This window comes from Ascaphus truei, chromosome 1 (assembly GCF_040206685.1).
Source record: "Ascaphus truei isolate aAscTru1 chromosome 1, aAscTru1.hap1, whole genome shotgun sequence".
NCBI lineage: Eukaryota > Metazoa > Chordata > Amphibia > Anura > Ascaphidae > Ascaphus > Ascaphus truei.
In genome coordinates, this window is record NC_134483.1 from 130634428 (window position 1) to 130652737 (window position 18310).

At 42.1% G+C, this 18310-nt stretch overlaps 1 protein-coding gene across 16 annotated transcripts in view; it reads right to left on the bottom strand.

The window, feature by feature from the left end:
- The window catches only part of BNC2 (basonuclin zinc finger protein 2), a 556774-nt gene that overhangs the window by 61862 nt on the left and 476602 nt on the right, over positions 1 to 18310 (bottom strand). For all 16 annotated transcript variants that reach the window (XM_075594835.1, XM_075594781.1, XM_075594792.1 and 13 more), the window contains one exon: positions 442 to 2414. In XM_075594835.1, the coding sequence (XP_075450950.1) occupies positions 442 to 2414 (1973 nt within the window). The remainder of the gene's footprint in view (positions 1 to 441; positions 2415 to 18310) is intronic.

Here is an 18310-nt window from a genome sequence, read left to right on the forward strand (position 1 = left end):
TGTGTCTTATGGCAGAAGACTGCTTACTAGAAATGGGCCATAATCAAAACAAACAATTTAGTAGGTCCTCATAAATGAACCTGTCATGAGGTATACTAAGGGGACTCACAGGGCGGGAGAAAAGGGGGCACATTACCAGTCATCCCTTAAATATTCAGTGTGCCTAGGGACAGGTGAAATTGTACGGTTTGAGGAAATAATTATTCCTAATGATTACTCTTGAAAATCTAGAGGAGCCACTGATCTAAAACCAGGTGTTCAATATGAGTGAAGCATGTACACTGTAGTAAGGCTCATGAGTGTTTTGTCAATATTTGCTAGGTTGGTATAAAAACAAACAAATAGACAGATCATGTATATAGTCATAGGTCATATGCAAATCAAATACATTCTAACATGTGAAGGCGTGTCTAATGTCAAAATACGTTCATGGCTACTAACCTGTCTCTACTTCTTCGTGAAGGGAAAGCAGCATTGCAACCAGCCACAGTGCAAACGTGCATCTCTTTCAAATGGACGTTCCTGTAGTGCAGCTTCACGCTGTATGAGCTTTTAAAACTCTTCTTACACACGTAGCAGATCTTAGGATCCGGGCTTGAGCACAGGTCACCTTCGGGAGAGAATTTTTGAGGGCTGCCATAGCTCAAGGAGGAAGCCAAACTTTCATGAAGTGCAGCCATGCTGGCGCTGCCCCCGTTGTAAAGTCCATAGTGGCTCATGTAAAACATATCATATGTAGGATCTGTAAACTCTTCCTTCACTTTTATAACAGCCTGTTGATGAGAATCAAAGTGATTTTCATAGAACTTATCATTTTCCATCATAGACCTGACACTGCTTTCCTTGTGAAGGTGAAGACCATCGTCTTCCATGGGTTCATCGCAATACTTTGGCTCAGAGGATATTGACTCATTATCGAAATCTCTCTCGTGCTCCTGGTCTTCAGAGGTTATGCTGTCTGCCCTAGTGTCTGTTCTCATAATGCACCTGCTGCCACCAGTCCTCGAAAAACTCTTCACAGACAACCCAGGGCTCATCTCGTCTTGGGAATGGCTGTGATTGTCATGGCCAATGTCATTTGTAGCAAGGCCATGGTCAATGCTTTCATCATCTTCATCAAACTCATCGGCGGTATCGATTACTTCCTTCTCAATTTTAACGGGCATACTTGACTTTCTTGGTTTCTTCTTAGGTGCAGGGTCTGCATTGGGGTCCTGTGTTGGCATTACCATTGCAGATGTTGGCGGCTCTGGAGGTGGAAGAGGAAAAGGTTGCTCCGCAGCTAGAGGCGTTGGCATTATTGGACTAGTAGGTAGTGATGGTGCAGGGCTCACCATATCTCCAGAACTTAATAAACTTCTGTAAAAAGGAGGAACAGGCTGCACAGTCTTTAAAGCTGGAAACACTAGTTGGCTTGAGAGTGAGTTTTGCAGAATAGGGTCCAAAGGTGGGGTTGAAAACCCCATAGGAGGTCGACCAGGGCTGGTCAATGTCAGATTTGATTTTGTACTCGCTATCACGGGGGTAGCAGCTCCTGATGTAGCCCGAATTAGGTCTTTGTCTCTATTGTTCCTTAGCATTGGCATATGAAGCCGGGGATTAGGGTTTGCACTGTGACGATTACGACTTCTGAGGGAGCTGAACACCATGTTACAGCCATCAATAGTACAGCGGTGTTTGATCTTGAGATGCACTGCATTGTAGTGGATTTTTAGAGTTCCTTTGTCATAGAAAGTTTTGCCGCATGCATTGCAAAATACCCTGCCTTTCCTTGACGATGATCCCATTCTCCGCATTCTGTGAATCTTGAAGGAGCTTCTGGAGTGTTCAGATTTACTTAGGTCACTGACAGGTGTAGTATTTTGATTAGGGGATGAATTGTTCGGCTCCGATTTTGGCTCAACGTTGGTGATGCTACTCAAGGCGTTCCTGCTGGATGTTTGCTCACTTCTGTTGTAAGGCATTGGGGAAACCTCAGACTCACTGCTCTCTTCACATTCATCCTGATTTGAAAGGTTGGATTCACGCAGCCTCAGTCCAGGGTGCTCCAACATTAGGCCGTTAGGAGGTAATCCAAGCATTGGGGCAGAGACTGGGTTAATATACTGGAATGGAAGTAGGAAGGCGAGGCTGTTGGGCATGTTCTCAAAGTGGTGAATGCTGGAAGGGTTGCTGTTCTCTAAGTGCGAGAGTACACTTGGGCTCCTGGCGCGGTTGTTGCCTTCTATAAAAGTCCTTATGTCTGAGTCAGCCTTGGAGGAGGGAACAGCAACAGCTTGACCTTCCTTCTCTTGAATGGCCATGAGCTCCACAATGGATTTGGTTTCACCAAACCTCAGGAACTGTTGAAGCGTGATTATCTCCTCTTCCCGAGACATGATGGCCCATCGGTCCAGAACCTTGCCAGCAGTATCCTAGAGACCACGTCAGAGAAACAACAAAAGACACAAAAACAAAAATCTTATTGTTTTGCCCATAATAATAGCATTTTTTTTTTTAAATCTCTAAGTAATGAAAAATAACAAGTTAAGACTGTGTATAAGTGTAGACCCACATAGGAAATTTTGTCTGTCATGCAAATGTGGTAATTACAGTCGCAGTTAGCAAAACAGATTGAGTTAAATAATGTCAAAGCAAACAAAATGTAGGACTCTGTGATCCAAACTGCTTTCAATACTGCTATTTTAGCAGTGTGATCTGTGTACTGTGCAACTGTTTAGCATACATTAGTATAATATGTGAACTCTTACTGTGCAACTTAATGAAAATACCACAAACATAAAAGTATGTCTTCATTTTAAGGCAATTGTGATGCTTGGGGGGGGGGGGGGGGGGGAAAGGACTGGTGCAATTCAATGGAGGGAATCTGTCAGCTTCAAAGTGAATACATACATTCAGCATATCAAGTTCTCCAATCGCCTGCAAAATAATTATTCTGCAGAAGTACAGTAGCAATCTATTGATATGTTGCATGTTCTACTTAGGTAAGGGATATCCAAAATGATGATTAAAGCTTAAAAAAGTCATAGGCCAGATTTACTACGCTCTGATACACCTTCCATTACGTCTTAGTAAATATGGCCCTTTGACCAAATGGACCATAAGGTGTATTACGACATAGAAGATGTCTCATGGAGTAAAACTTCTTACTACATACGTACTGTATGGCCCAATACATCCACAGGGTTCAACGTTCAAACCTCACGGCACTTTTATCTGGGAACATTTTGCAGTAATAATACTACAGAAACAACATTGATACACTAGTCATTTTTGATAGGCTAATAGGCCTGTTTTACATTTTTCTCCATTGTGCATTTTGACACTGTTGTACAGATGAGATACGTAGATCTATATCTATAGATCTATGTTTTCAGAGCATATGTAAAAAAAATATCAATTAGTCCCTGGAAAGATAAGAGAAAGATAAGAGAGACTCATTTTAAATCTTGAAAAAAATGTATTTTAAAAAGTAATCAAAAAAGTCTCTCAAAATTTAGAGTGGTAATTAATTAAAGTTTTGAAACATTTTCTTAATCCTAGATATATTTAAATAGCTTCTCATTAACACAAGTGCTATGAAAAATACAATGCCTGCACCTCTATGGTTAGTTAGAGCCCGTACCTAACGGAGGAAATAAAACTGCAGTGATTCACAAGCTGCACCGAATCATGGTGTAAGCCTTTACACTTGAACGAGGATAGCCATTTAAGAGAGACCCATCATGAATATTTCCATAAAATATAAATCATTTGAAGATAACTCAATGAAACATGCAATGGTCTAAAAAATATAATGAACGTAAGAGAGTTGGAAATACACTAATTTATGTTTTGAGCCCTATACGTGGGACAGCAACTTTAGAAAATCAATACAGTAAGTGCAAATAATAGTCAGAAATGTTGCACACAGCTGATGGATTTGTATTTCAGAGTCTAAATGTGTAAAGATGTCTTAACATTTTCATCTGATAGCAAAGACAGAAAGCCACAGAAAATCCACTTCAGTAATCACGGACCGTCTGCTGTTAAATATACATTAAAAAGCATTTCACACTTTCATTTTTGCTAGTAAGTATGAGATTTGCCTCGAGGTAGGACTTAAAAATTCTGCCATGTAAAATCCAGCATGTATTGACAGAAGCATATTAGAATTGTTATATATGAGGTCTGCATTGCTTAATGGACAAAGAGCACGTGCTCCAATCTCCACCACTACTCTTAACCGTTAATGCCCTCGTGAAGCTTGAGCAACTCAAGTCTACCACTTCAGTTATGGGTGGATCTATCTTAAAGAGTTTTTTGAAAGCTTTCTAGAGCTGACATTAACCCTTCATTAACTTTAAGCAGCATGGAAAGCAAACTGCTTGAACGGATTCCTTGATATTAACAAATTAGTTTAAGAACTACTGTATTTAAAATCAGCCACAATCTGTAGGAATATTCCTGTTCAAAAGGAAGTTTTGAGGCAAAAAATTGGGTACACTGCGTGAGACGTACAATACAGTATATTCCTTCGTCTCCACTGTGCCCAATAATGTCCCTATTACACTGAAATACCACATGCACTTACAGTACATATTATTCAATGGTCTCTTGCTATTTCTTCTACAGTACAGTAATCCCATAGTGGAACAGTTTCCAATTTCATTATATTTGTGCTTAAAGCAAGCAATTCAACCAGCTATGATTTTGTATGTCCCATAATCCAATCCCAGAAGTCCCCTGTAGTTGAGCCACAGTATTTCGGTAACCTGAGGTTTAAGATACCTACAGTTTCTTAACCCAGTATTGACACATTTTGGAGCATTTTATAACATGTGTTATTGTTTTTCTCACCAATAGGATTTTGGACCAGAACTCTAAAAAATGTTACTTGCCAAAGACTGTCACATGACTGATCGCTGTGACATTACGGAAACCCCCATGTATGTTCTGATATGTGATAGCACCACTACTTTTTTTTTTTTTTTACTTACAAACCAAACATTTCACCTTGTTTTTAGAAAAAAGGGAGGATCTATTTTTAATATAGTGTTTATCTCTTTCTGCCCTAATTGTAAAAACATACCATGAACTATATATATATATATATATATATATATATATATATATATATATATATATAAACACAAAAGACAGACAGAGAAATCCCAACACACGCACTCTGATCACATATGAAATAATAGAACAAAAAGTTTATTGATCATGGACTAAATAACAAGAAAAAGCAGAGAAAAAATATAACATACAACAAAAAACCTCCACCATTAGCATATAGCCAATAAAGAATATAACTTGTGAGCATATTCACATGTCTTAGACAGTTCTGCACCACTGCCTTTCAACCATTATCACCTAGCATACAGTGCTCCCACTGCAGCAAGGGATTCTGGGAAATGACATGCAAATGAGCACACAATGGCTTAAGCTGTGTGAACAGCGATGCATCTGCTTAAATGGCCTCCATGTGTATGGATATTCCAGGCAAAAGGTGACACTTAGTGTGCTCATTTGCATGTCATTTCCCAGAATCCCTTGCTGCAGTGGGAGCACTGTATGCTAGGTGATAATGGTTGAAAGGCAGCGGTGCAGACCTGTCTAAGGCATGTGAATGTGCTCACAAGTGATATTCTTTATTGTATATATATACACACACACACACACACACACACACACACACACACACACACACACACACACACACACACACACACACACACACACACACACCTATATATTCTAAGAGCTTTGTCTCCTTATGGAAAAAGATGTGCATTGTAATAAAGTACAGTTCCACTATATTTTTTATTTTAATGGCACTTCGACTACTGCCTATTACCAAGCTTTCAAAACATCTGTGAGATGACCTCTGAGCTGGACCTATAATCTTCTGCAGCATAAAAGGAATTTGTTATGAAGACTGTGCAGTGTTTTTACCTCTCCTCCCATGAACTAGTGGTGTGACTTCAGCTGACCTGCAGGCTAGGATAAGATGTGTCAGGATGTGACCCAGACATAAGGACATATTTTGTCCTGACATCTGAGTCACGTCTGAAGCAATGGATGAGTGCAAGATGATTAGCTTTGAAGATGCAAGCTGTCAGCTTAATATGTTGCACCAGGAGACAAACACAGGGTTCACAGGAATATTTATAAGGGCACAGAGGGTACAGTAGGAGATTTTAAAGGTGCATTCACTCTTGCCAATGCCAAAGAAATGAATTTTCAAAGAAATACATCAGGGGCTCTCAAACATTCTTCTTGTGGACAACTTCAATGTTAATAATCATGTAAAAAACTGCCATACCTACTCTCATCATCAACGTACAGTATTAATAGCTAATGTATGTGTATATACTGTATATAGCAACTGTAAATATTCCTGTATATTCATTTGCATGTCTTAGACAGGTCTGCAACCCTGTCTTTCACCATTATCACCCAGCAAACAGCACTTCCACTGCAGCAAGGGATTCTGGGAAATGACATGCAAATGAGCACACAGTGCCACTTTTTATCTCATGCTCACATTACATGAGCAACCCTTAGTCAATGCATGCTGCTTTAAACACAGCTTTTAAGCAAGGACTTGGGAGATGCAAAGTCAGTTTTTTTTTTTTTTTCCCGAGAGGGTACACCCTCTCGCTCATCGGATCCCAGTCCACTTCAGTGGATAGGGAGCTTGCCCTTGGACTGTCCAACCGAAGTCAGACCCGCCCTCGGTGCCCAGTTTCCCTGGAGGTTTCAGCCCGAAAGCCTAGGTCTCCAGGGACATTGATGCCTTCCTCCGTTAGGATTCAGGACATCCGTCTCTTCCTCCCTCTGGCCCGAGGCCCGCAAGGGAGTTCACATCATATCCCCTCTTTCGAGGGTTGTGCGGGTGCACCCCAGCCCCGAAGGGCTGGTTGTTCGAATGCCATCCCCCCTTAGCCCGAAGGCTCAGGGGTTCTGTGGTCCTGGGCCTGGACACCACCTCTCAACGAGCTAGAGGGCCAAATGCTTGCCACAGACCTTTCCTACTGGAGCCCATGTAGGATAGTACTGCATTTGGTCATAGCTGTGCAGGTCGAGAGGAGCACTCATCTCGCTTGATCTTAGCCAAAAGGCCGAGAAGCGATCATATATATATACACACACACACACACACAAACACACACACACACACACACACTCACTGTCCTGGGTTGTCGCTTCTTTGGGGGCTGGTGCTGCTGGTGGCTGGGAGGGGGGGGGGGTGATGCTGCCGGTGGCTGGAAGGGGGGGTGGTGCTGCCGGTGGCTGGGGGGTGGGGGTTACCGCTCTCCAGCTGCTGCCTCTGTCTCTCACTGTGTGCTGCGGGGGGCCCGGTCGGCGCTGGAGCCAGCCGACAGGGAAAATAAAGCTTTTGCGCCGCTACCGCCGCGGTGCAACATCTTTATTGTATATATGTGTGTGTGTGTATGTGTGTGTGTGTGTGTGTGTATGTATAAAATATTAGTATATTAGTACAAGAATCACAGACATACTTATAGACAATATTGTGCGTGTGTTCATGCAAAGCCGACTACCCCACCCAGAATACAAACAAACAGAAGCACTTCCCAAACATCGCTTTAATGTGAACTAGACTGAAGACGTATTTATGCACAGTTCCTTACTATATCTATTATGCAGTTATCACACACACACAGCTAGAACCTGCATCCCACATATACATACACACACAGCACGGACCACCATACACACAAAAAGTGTGCGTCACGTGCACGCGCGTTCGTAAAGACTATATAACAAGCCTTAGCCACAGGAAAGTATCAGTCGGTCTATATCTGTATGTATGCAAGTCCATCTGTCTTTTTTTGATATGCCGGCTTAAACGTTGAATATGATCTGACACCCACAGTCACTCCTACCAAGCACTGCCATCTTCTGCACTTATTCCCTCACCGGTTGTCTCCCATCATACCACTTAGATTGTAAGCTCTCCGGGGCAGGGATTTCCTTTCCTATTGTCTTATAGTACTATAATTTTCTGTACTGTATTGTCTCTCTTGTAAAGCGCTGAGTAGAGCTGTGGGCACTATATATAAATAATGATATACATACATATATACATACATACATCTGACGTTATTCTAGTTAGTTTAAGACAGGGGTCGGCAACCTTTGGCTCTTCCTGCACCTACTGTACATGTGGCTCTCGCAGGTTGCCGCTCTCCAGCTGTGTGCTGCGGGGGGGCCCGGATGGTGCTGGTTAGGCCTCTATTTGCCCCCCGGCATCTCCCAAGCTGCTGGGCTGCCTCTTGCACTGCCCCACGCCGGGTCTCTCTGATGCCGACGGGCAAGTTGCAGCGATGACGTCACAGAGCGGCCCTGCATGGGACAATGAAGAGGCATGCCAGCAGCTGGGGAGATGCCGGGCGGCAAAGAGAGGCTCACTGCCGTGCGCGCGCTGCCCTATTATAGGAAGGCTGACTAACCTCAGCCAACTATAACTGCCGCGCGCGCACGGCGCAGCAAGTGCGCCCTCTATAGAACAGCCCTAAGAATTGCCTGTGGAAACACACCATAGCCACCGCACCAGCCGATGGGAAAGTAGACTGTTTATTAACATGCAGCTGCTGTAGCTGCCGGTGAACATCCCGCGGAGTCGTGGGGAAATCTTATATCGGCGGCTCAGTCAGGCTACAGATACAGTGCTATCTAAGTATCTAAGCTATCTACAGATACAGTGCTATCTAAGTATCTCAGCTATCTACAGATACAGTGCTATCTAAGTATCTCAGCTATCTACAGATACAGTGCTATCTAAGTATCTAAGCTATCTACAGATACAGTGCTATCTACGTATCTAAGCTATCTACAGATACAGTGCTATCTAAGTATCTAAGCTATCTACAGATACAGTGCTATCTAAGTATCTAAGCTATCTACAGATACAGTGCTATCTAAGTTCAATTTGGAGCACGAGAAAACTGCTGATGAATGGAGCCCGACGGAGAGATCAGAGAGAAGCGGTCCCTCTCTCTGTGTCTCCCCGCGCAGCTCTTACAGCAGAGAGATCAGAGAGAAGCGGTCCCTCTCTCTGTGTCTCCCCGCGCAGCTCTTACAGCAGAGAGATCAGAGAGAAGCGGCCCCTCTCTCTGTGTCTCCCCGCACAGCTCTTACAGCAGAGAGATCAGAGAGAAGCGGCCCCTCTCTCTGTGTCTCCCCGCACAGCTCTTACAGCAGAGATCAGAGAGAAGCGGTCCCTCTCTCTGTGTCTCCCCGCGCAGCTCTTACAGCAGAGAGATCAGAGAGAAGCGGTCCCTCTCTCTGTGTCTCCCCGCGCAGCTCTTACAGCAGAGAGATCAGAGAGAAGCGGTCCCTCTCTCTGTGTCTCCCCGCACAGCTCTTACAGCAGAGAGATCAGAGAGAAGCGGCCCCTCTCTCTGTGTCTCCCCGCACAGCTCTTACAGCAGAGATCAGAGAGAAGCGGTCCCTCTCTCTGTGTCTCCCCGCGCAGCTCTTACAGCAGAGAGATCAGAGAGAAGCGGTCCCTCTCTCTGTGTCTCCCCGCACAGCTCTTACAGCAGAGAGATCAGAGAGAAGCGGCCCCTCTCTCTGTGTCTCCCCGCACAGCTCTTACAGCAGAGATCAGAGAGAAGCGGCCCCTCTCTCTGTGTCTCCCCGCACAGCTCTTACAGCAGAGAGATCAGAGAGAAGCGGTCCCTCTCTCTGTGTCTCCCCGCGCAGCTCTTACAGCAGAGAGATCAGAGAGAAGCGGTCCCTCTCTCTGTGTCTCCCCGCGCAGCTCTTACAGCAGAGAGATCAGAGAGAAGCGGCCCCTCTCTCTGTGTCTCCCCGCACAGCTCTTACAGCAGAGAGATCAGAGAGAAGCGGTCCCTCTCTATGTATCTCTTACAGCAGATCACATGATTTGCATTATTATTTTTAGTACATATTGTTGAAGCAGAGGGTCTATGGAGCTGAATAACATTCATTTCAAGTCCGGGGACCCCCTGCATCCCGAGGGACAGGCCTCTTCCCTATGGGGTACCGTATCTCCTGAAAGTTTAAATCTCCCACGTCCTGTACCATATGTTATGGCGAGTTCACCCAGTACATATTGTATAGAAATTGCAATGTTTTATACAGTAATTGTTTAAGGGAAAGCTGCTGAATGGCGACAAGAAAAGTTAAGCGCAAAAAAATAACAGATCAATGCACATCCAATTTCACTCAAATGCCTCATTTAATTGAACTCTGGGTTTCAGTTAGTGGGTGTTGATCTTGTGGTTTTTTTTGCTTTTAGCACTCCCGTAGACTATGACGAGACATTGCAAGTACTATAAGTATTTGGTGAGTTTACTACAGGCATACCCCGCATTAACATACGCAATGGGACCGGAGCATGTATGTAAAGCGAAAATGTACTTAAAGTGAAGCACTACCTTTTCCCCACTTATTGATGCATGTACTGTACTGCAATCGTCATATTCGTGCATAACTGATGTAAATAACGCATGTGTAACAGGCTCTATAGTCTCCCCGCTTGCTCACAGCTTTGGTACAAGTAGGGAGACAGTATTGCTGTTCAGGACATGCTGACAGGCGCATGCGTGAGCTGCCGTTTGCCTATTGAGCAAGATGTACTTACTCGCGAGTGTACTTAAAGTGAGTGTCCTTAAACCGGGGTATGCCTGTATAACATAAGGAACTGGATTTGTATTTTTAGAAGGATGGTGGTGACCACTTTCTAATGGTTAATAATAATAATAATAATAATAATATGTTCTTGTATAGCGCTGCTAGTTTTACATAGCGCTTTAAAGAGACATTTTGCAGGCACAAGTCCCTGCCCCATGGAGCTTACAATCTAATTTTGGTGCCTGAGGCACAGGGAGATAGGGTGATGCCAAGGATCACAAGGAGCTGACACCGGGAACTGAACAAGGTTCCCCTGCTTCAAACTCAGTGCCAGTCAGTGACTTTACTCATTGAGCCGCCCCTTCCCCTTCCCCTGGTGATCTGCTAATGGCAAGGTATGCAAGATTTAAGTTTGCAAGTCAGAGTCTTCCTCCATGAAAACTAAAGGTGGTAGTAGAAGGAATTAAGCTTAGAGGACATGGCAAAAAAATGATTAAAGTATACGTTAGGACTTGCCTGATTACCTTAGCGTGCTGGGCAAGGTTATCATATTTTGGTTTAATTAATGTAACTAAAACACCAAATGAAATGAAATATTAGAAAAAAGGTACAAATGTGCAGGCTTTTGTGCAATGTAATAAGAAAAGATAAAATGTTGGGATTTAGTCAGTTTGGATATGCGTTGATCTTGTGTGTGTTTTTTTTTTAAAACTAAACTTTAATGCATTCTCCTTATTCACAGTCATGGTTTATAATGCATAATCAGCCATTCCATTCTCTGAGGGGGCCTCCCACTTTTTGTCAATCCGGTATACCGACACAGACAGATGAAATTTCAGAAGGATTCATGTTAATGCCACTAGATTCTTGACACGTACAGTATATTTAGCATAATATAAAGAAAAGCCCCTTCAATTAGGCAGGGCCAACAGGACGGGGTGGGCTGGGCCACTGCTTGACTTGGCAGGGGGTGGGCATATGCGGTTAGGGGAGGAGCACTGGGAATTGTGGGGCAGTAGGCTGGGGCAGCCACTCACCTCCTGGTAGCAGGAGGAAGCAGTCAGTCATCAGTCATTTAGCCCCTGGTTACTTACCTTCCTGGTAAGAAAGGTGGTGATGACCATTGCTGCAGTAATAAGCTTGGGAAGAATACATATATATAACTTTTCTTGCAATTTTTTTAACTTTCACTATATATATTAGGTTGTAACTAGTTCTAACAACTGTCACACATATAGCATGTACAGTGCTCTTACATTTTAACCCCTTTAGGCGCATACCATGTTGTTGGCTATATTATTGTTTTGGTTGTATACCTTTATTTGTATAGCACCCACACCACAGCGTACTCAGTGCTTTACAAAGAGCTAATACACTACAGGGAATTATAATACAACAAGTGCAACAAAGTCAGACAATAGGAAAGGAAATTCCTGCCCCAGAGAGCTTACAATCTTGTTTTCTCTTTTCCCTATGAAGTGGAAGAAATACAAAAGACACTGTATACAATTGGTAGTGTAAGACCAGCCAAAGGATTGAACTAAACGACCCATATATATGTATAAAAGTAAAAAAATAAATTTAGAAATGAACTAAATAATTAGTCATGGACGTGCATTTGGGGCTTATTTCTTCCCTGCTGTACATTTGAGGTCACTTTCCCAGTAGCGCTCCAGTTGACACAAATATACATATAATACTGTGGGCCTGGGTCTTGAGCTTGGTAAGATGTGCACGTCTAATCGTACTTACCTTCCTGGCGGTTTCAGCGGTGGCGCAGAAACGACCTCCAAGGAGCCGCTCACATCCAGAGTGGTGGTCCCATAACGGCTGGGAATCGCGGCACAGGGCGCAATTACAGGTGTTTCGTGCCCACCTCAGGTTGGCATGTTGCCCCATGCCTATCGGCAGTGTATTCAATAGATGGCTATCGCTTGCCACGGTTGGGCTTGCTGTCCATCACGTTAGCCGCTTTGTCCAGCAGATAATTAACGAGTGGTGGGTGCTAACAGTAATGTGGTTATGTTTTCGGGTGAGTCACGTGTTGGTCCTTGTTGTCGCAGGGCTGTGCTAGGGATTGTTTGACAGATTGCAGTTCTCGTTGACAATGCCCAGACGCATGCATAAAAGAAAAAGGGAATAAGGCCACGGCAAAAATGATGTCACATGTAATTCGAGCACCCAAGTAGGTGTCCAAAAATGTTCGGTGTTGGGGTTAGCTCGGCCAATTTAAGGCATTAAGTGGCTTTGCTGGTGGTGGTTGTTCAGGATACAGACTGGGCTAAAGATATCAAGTTGGGCCATACTGCCCGGTTAGTAATTGGTGTTTGGCCGCTGGTTTTGGAAGTGCCTCCCTCGAGCTGCGTCGGTCAGCCAACAGCAGCAGGTGGTCATGAATCACAGCAACACTGGGGGCCCTTGACATGGTATGGGCCAGTCTGGGGTCAAGTTATAATTTGTGTTGTATTGTTAATAAAAGCTGAGGCCTTATTCCTCCAGCTCGGTGTCTGTTGTCTTTGACACTCAGTACCTAGTCTGTTGTCTTAGTTTCTCAGCCCGAGCCTATCGTGCCTACCGCAGGCATATATAATGCAGTAGCTGAAAGAGGAGTTCAGTTGTAATGTCCCTGCCTTGTCACTGTCATTGAAGCGGTTGAACCTAGTTCAAATCCTATCGTCAGGTCATTTGGGGCAAGTCCCTGTGCTATCAAAATTAGATTGTAAGCTCTTTGTGGCAGGCACTGCCAAACTTTATGTACAGTTCTGCATGCATTGTCAGCGAAACATATATGGAAAAAAAGTATTAATGTTTTGATTAATCACGAAGAGCTATAGGGGGAAAAAACATTAAAAGGTGATCTTGAGGAATTACTGATGAAAGATTTTGCATTAGGTTTTCGATAATATGAAAAGGGTAGTTTATAGTTTTATGAACAATTATGATAACACTGTTATTGTAAATTAAAAATATTACGTAACTTTTCTTACCATTATTGCAGGACCTTCAAGAGACATCACAACTAATAAACTGACATCAGTAAATGGTTGAGAAATACTGATGTAATATAATGAAGAACACACTGTAAAGCAATAAAAGTAAAGAATGTAGATGACTAGTGGGGGCTTGTAAAAGTTCTTGGTAGCATTTGGTTTAAGAGTGAGTAGAATGGGTGGGAAGGATGTGACCATTTTGAAATCTCATTCCAGTGAATAGTTTGTCTATAAATTAATCAGTGCGGTTTGGGGATGTGAGGTGGATGTCTGGGTCTTAGAGAAAGCATTGGGAAGCTTCTCCAGCTATTCACAGTTGTGTCTATTAAACCATTCACTGCTAGAAATGCATACTGTACTCAGACTTTTCTCTAGCCGTGAACACGGCTACATTAATTACAGCAGTAACTGCACTAACTCAGCAAATGTAGCCTTTTTGGTGCCAGAATAGCTTGCAAACACTAATACATGGTAGCATCTCCTGTAGTACTTTTTGCTTTTAATTTAATTTAAAGGAGCAGTTCGTTATAGGATCCAGGTGTACTAATGGCAGAAACACATTTAATGGCTAAATATGTGCAGTTGGGGATTATGAGCCACTCTTATTTAATACTCAACAGCCTCTAGTCGCTTAAAGAGACTTGCGAAGGTCTCAAAAAGCAATCACAAGGTCAGAAACAGGCTTTCTGACATCAAAGGGCCAGCACCATTCCAAAACAAACCAACCCTGCTCCCTAATTCCAAACTACGCAAACTTCAATGACCTACCCGTGTATTTAGCAAGCCCGGCCTATTGTTATCCCTCTCATTGACTAATGGCCATGGTTGAAGGAGCGGAGCTGTGAGTGAATACACACAGACACTGCAAACCTGAGGTTGTGGATCGCTGAAGTCATCTTGAAATGTTAAATTTAAGAAGGAAAAAAAAAAAATCAGAACACGCAGAAAAAGGCAAGATCCTTTTTTTTAATTTCTTTTTTTTCATAGTATGAGATTTCAGGGAAGTGAAAAAAACACCTTGCTGTGTGACAAGTGCTGAGAAATACAGGATAGAAAGAATAGGAATCAGTCTTGGAAGCAAATTTCCCGCATGCCCGGTGATCATTTATAGAGGTGCACTTTAGGTTGCATGTGAAAATCTTGAAATTGGTTATTTTTTATGTAGATTGGGCTTTTAAAAATACTGTCACTGTATAAAGGGGCAGTACCCGCGAGGATATAAGGGAACTAAGGGCAGTGGCATGTTTAATAGGTTACGTGCAAGTATTTGGGAGGTTTATTTAATTTTTATGAATGCTTTTTATTGGAGAATTTGTCGCAGTACAATCGAAAGAAGAAAAAGGACGGCAAAGTTTAAACAATTAAAGCAGCAGTCCAAGCAAATAAAAAATTGTGCATCAATACAATCCACACAATGATAAGTAATTCGGCTCGGGGGTTCACTAAATGGCTGTCAGTGCAGAAGATGCAAGGTTATGTGGGGAAGATCATGTGACCAGGCAGTCACTAGATACAATTGGTGCACTGCTAGAGAGAGGGTAGGGCTCAAACAGGGGTGTGCCAGAGCCTGTTTCAGAAGAGGAAGAGGATGTGAATTGTAAACAGGTTGCTATAGAAACAAAAAATGCCTGTTACATTACAATACATTAAAAATGTAATTCAGAGATAAAAAAAAAAGGCTACAAGTATTTTCTCAAAGTACAGAACGGATTTATTTTAAAAAAAAACACATGTAGAATATTGCTTGGTCTGCAGCTTTAAAGGCTTTTAATGTATCCATAGTAGCCGAATGCTTTTCCGTTCTGTATCTATTTGACTTTATGATAATACTGTTTGTGCACGGTTGTCGGTGCAAAACTTTTCCCTTTTCTTGTTTGGCTTAAACGATTCATGCTGTCACCATTGACAAAGGAGATAAATGGGAAGAGCAATAATTACCAAGCAAGAATATTATTACATAAGATTTAAAGAAAGTGGAAAATATATATTTTTAACACAGGAAACATAAAAGGAATTTTTTTATTTTGTGGGTGATTAAAACTTTGTAATCAAACCAATTACATTTATAAATTGTTAAAAAAAATTAGGTTTTTTTTTTTTACTGGTAAGTTTTTGGGGAGCAGTTACTAACAGCAGAAAGTATATCCCAAGTAAAGATCCATCATTGTATAAGCTTACCGAGTACCTCTAGCACTGGAGTGCAGTAATACTGCATCTGAACACACATAATCAAAGTGGCATATGTATTTCTACCCAACAGATTGTCAATAAAAAGATGAAAGACAATCATTTACTTCACAAGGCAAAAGACAAATCTCACCTAATTCCAGTGGTGGTTTGTAAACCACATTATTTTTACTTTTGATAAAATGTTCACTTTGTTATACAGTAAAACACACTGGATTAAAACCCTCCTAAGAATGTATAATTCATTTGAGTATATAGTTTTCCTAAATACAACTGTCCACAATGTATTTTTATTTTGAAATTAATCAGTGTTAGATATTCAACCTGTCTGGTTCTGACTGAATATAAATTAGTAACCAACTAAAAAAACTGATTCTCTCTCTCACCCCCCCCCCCCCCCCCCCTTTCAGGCAAACACTAAACAACGTTTCCTAAATTACAAAAGTGACATTGTTAATTAACAGCATAGTTTTATGTTGTGTTCTTATGTGTGCAATGTATACAGAGAAACAAACGTATAGTGTAATACTGCACATGCGCAGGAACACAAAACAAAGGAGAGTGATCCCACTGGAGGTTGTGGACAGCGAACTATAAAATGTTATATACTGTATATACTCAACTGGTATCATGACCTAAAGGTACAAAGCTCCTGCTTGGTATTTCTTTCTAATACAGCTTTATCATAAGTAATACACAAACACTTTGGAGGACAAAAATACTAAAATGAATAGTGTTTACCAGCGATGCTGCCCAGAATGACTTGCAGTAAGAAGGCTTTGGGACAGTACAGAGATATCAAAGTCTAGTAGCCAATAGGAGAGATATTGGACGATTGTGGACCAGAAATATTTCAGTAATATGCTGGTGAGTTCTATGTGTAAAGCTCTATTGCTGAGTTCTATGTGGAAGGCTCTATTGGTGAGCTCTATGAGTAAGGATCTATTGGTGAGTTCTATGAGTAAGGATCTATTGGTGAGTTCTATGAGTAAGGCTATATTGGTGAGTTCTATGTGGAAGGCTCTATTGGTGAGCTCTATGAGTAAGGATCTATTGGTGAGTTCTATGAGTAAGGATCTATTGGTGAGTTCTATGGGTAAGGCTATATTGGTGAGTTGTATGAGTAAAGCTCTATTGATGAGTTCTATGAGTAAGGCTCTATTGGTGAGTTCTATGAGTAAGGCTATATTGGTGAGTTCTATGTGTAAGGATCTATTGGTGAGTTCTATGAGTAAGGATCTATTGGTGAGTTGTATGAGTAAAGCTCTATTGGTGAGTTCCATGAGTAAAGCTCTATTGGTGAGTTCCATGAGTAAAGCTCTATTGGTGAGTTCCATGAGTAAAGCTCTATTGGTGAGTTCCATGAGTAAGGCTCTATTGGTGAGTTCCATGAGTAAGGCTCTATTGGTGAGTTCCATGAGTATGACAGTTGACGGCAAAGAGACCTGCAGTTTACACATTATGTTGTGAATTGGTAGCACATCCTTTAACCTTCGCAGACACACTATGTATGGAGACAACTGATGCACATAAAAGGAGGCGTGTGATGAACAGGAGTGTGACACCATCATCAGAGATCAGTTTTTTTTAGACATCCAACAGTAAAGGAGAATTGACAGGATTTGAGAATTATCTGCAGCCTTCTGCTCCCGTGGTCTGTGCCAATTGTAACCCTTGATGGAAACCAAGGGTAAAACGATCTTCCCCTCTTGTTTGGGATACATTACAAATGATCAAAAAATATAATAATTTTAAGATCACAAAACAGTGCTGCAGTGAACAAGGTACTGATAACTGTGCCTGTACATATTGTCCCAGCAGTCCTGACTTTCCGAGCAGCCCACTTCTCCACATTAACAGCAGTCATTTGGAGAGCAGCAAACGTGCCATTAGAAGCACTTTTACAAGTGTATATTCATCCACCAATTAGCTTAATGTGGCCGCTTTCTGCATATTTTCAATCCAGGCCTGCACAAATCTCATTAATATTTCCCCCTAGCGCTTTGACAGATTACCTTGTCATTATGCATCCTGGAGCCTTTGAAACAATACGGGTAAACTACTGTTTGCAAGGTTAATGACAATTATCCCCTAATTACTGCATAAGTCACTCAGTCCACTTTATCTCATAGGCAGGGTTCTGCTCTGTGTATCTGCCATTGTGTCACCGTAAATGAATCTTGTACGGCTAAATATATATCTGCTGCCCTGCCGGGAGAATGGACAAATTGTTTGTCGTCGGTTAAATACTGATCCTGATAAAATAATCAAATTATTATAATCATAGCAATAGTTCAATTGATAGAAAAAACAAACTGTGTTAATTTAGTTTATTTTCTACTCTGACGTGGTCAAGATGAATGGTTACATTTACTAAGTGTTATTACTCTATAGGACAGTCTAGTGTTGGAAGAATCTTACAGCTCGTTCAATGGAGTGGGCTGGATGGTGCCTTGTTGAATAGTATGTAAGGTCCTAGAGATGTCACCTGGATTCAGAAGACCCAAGCAGGTGTGCCAAGT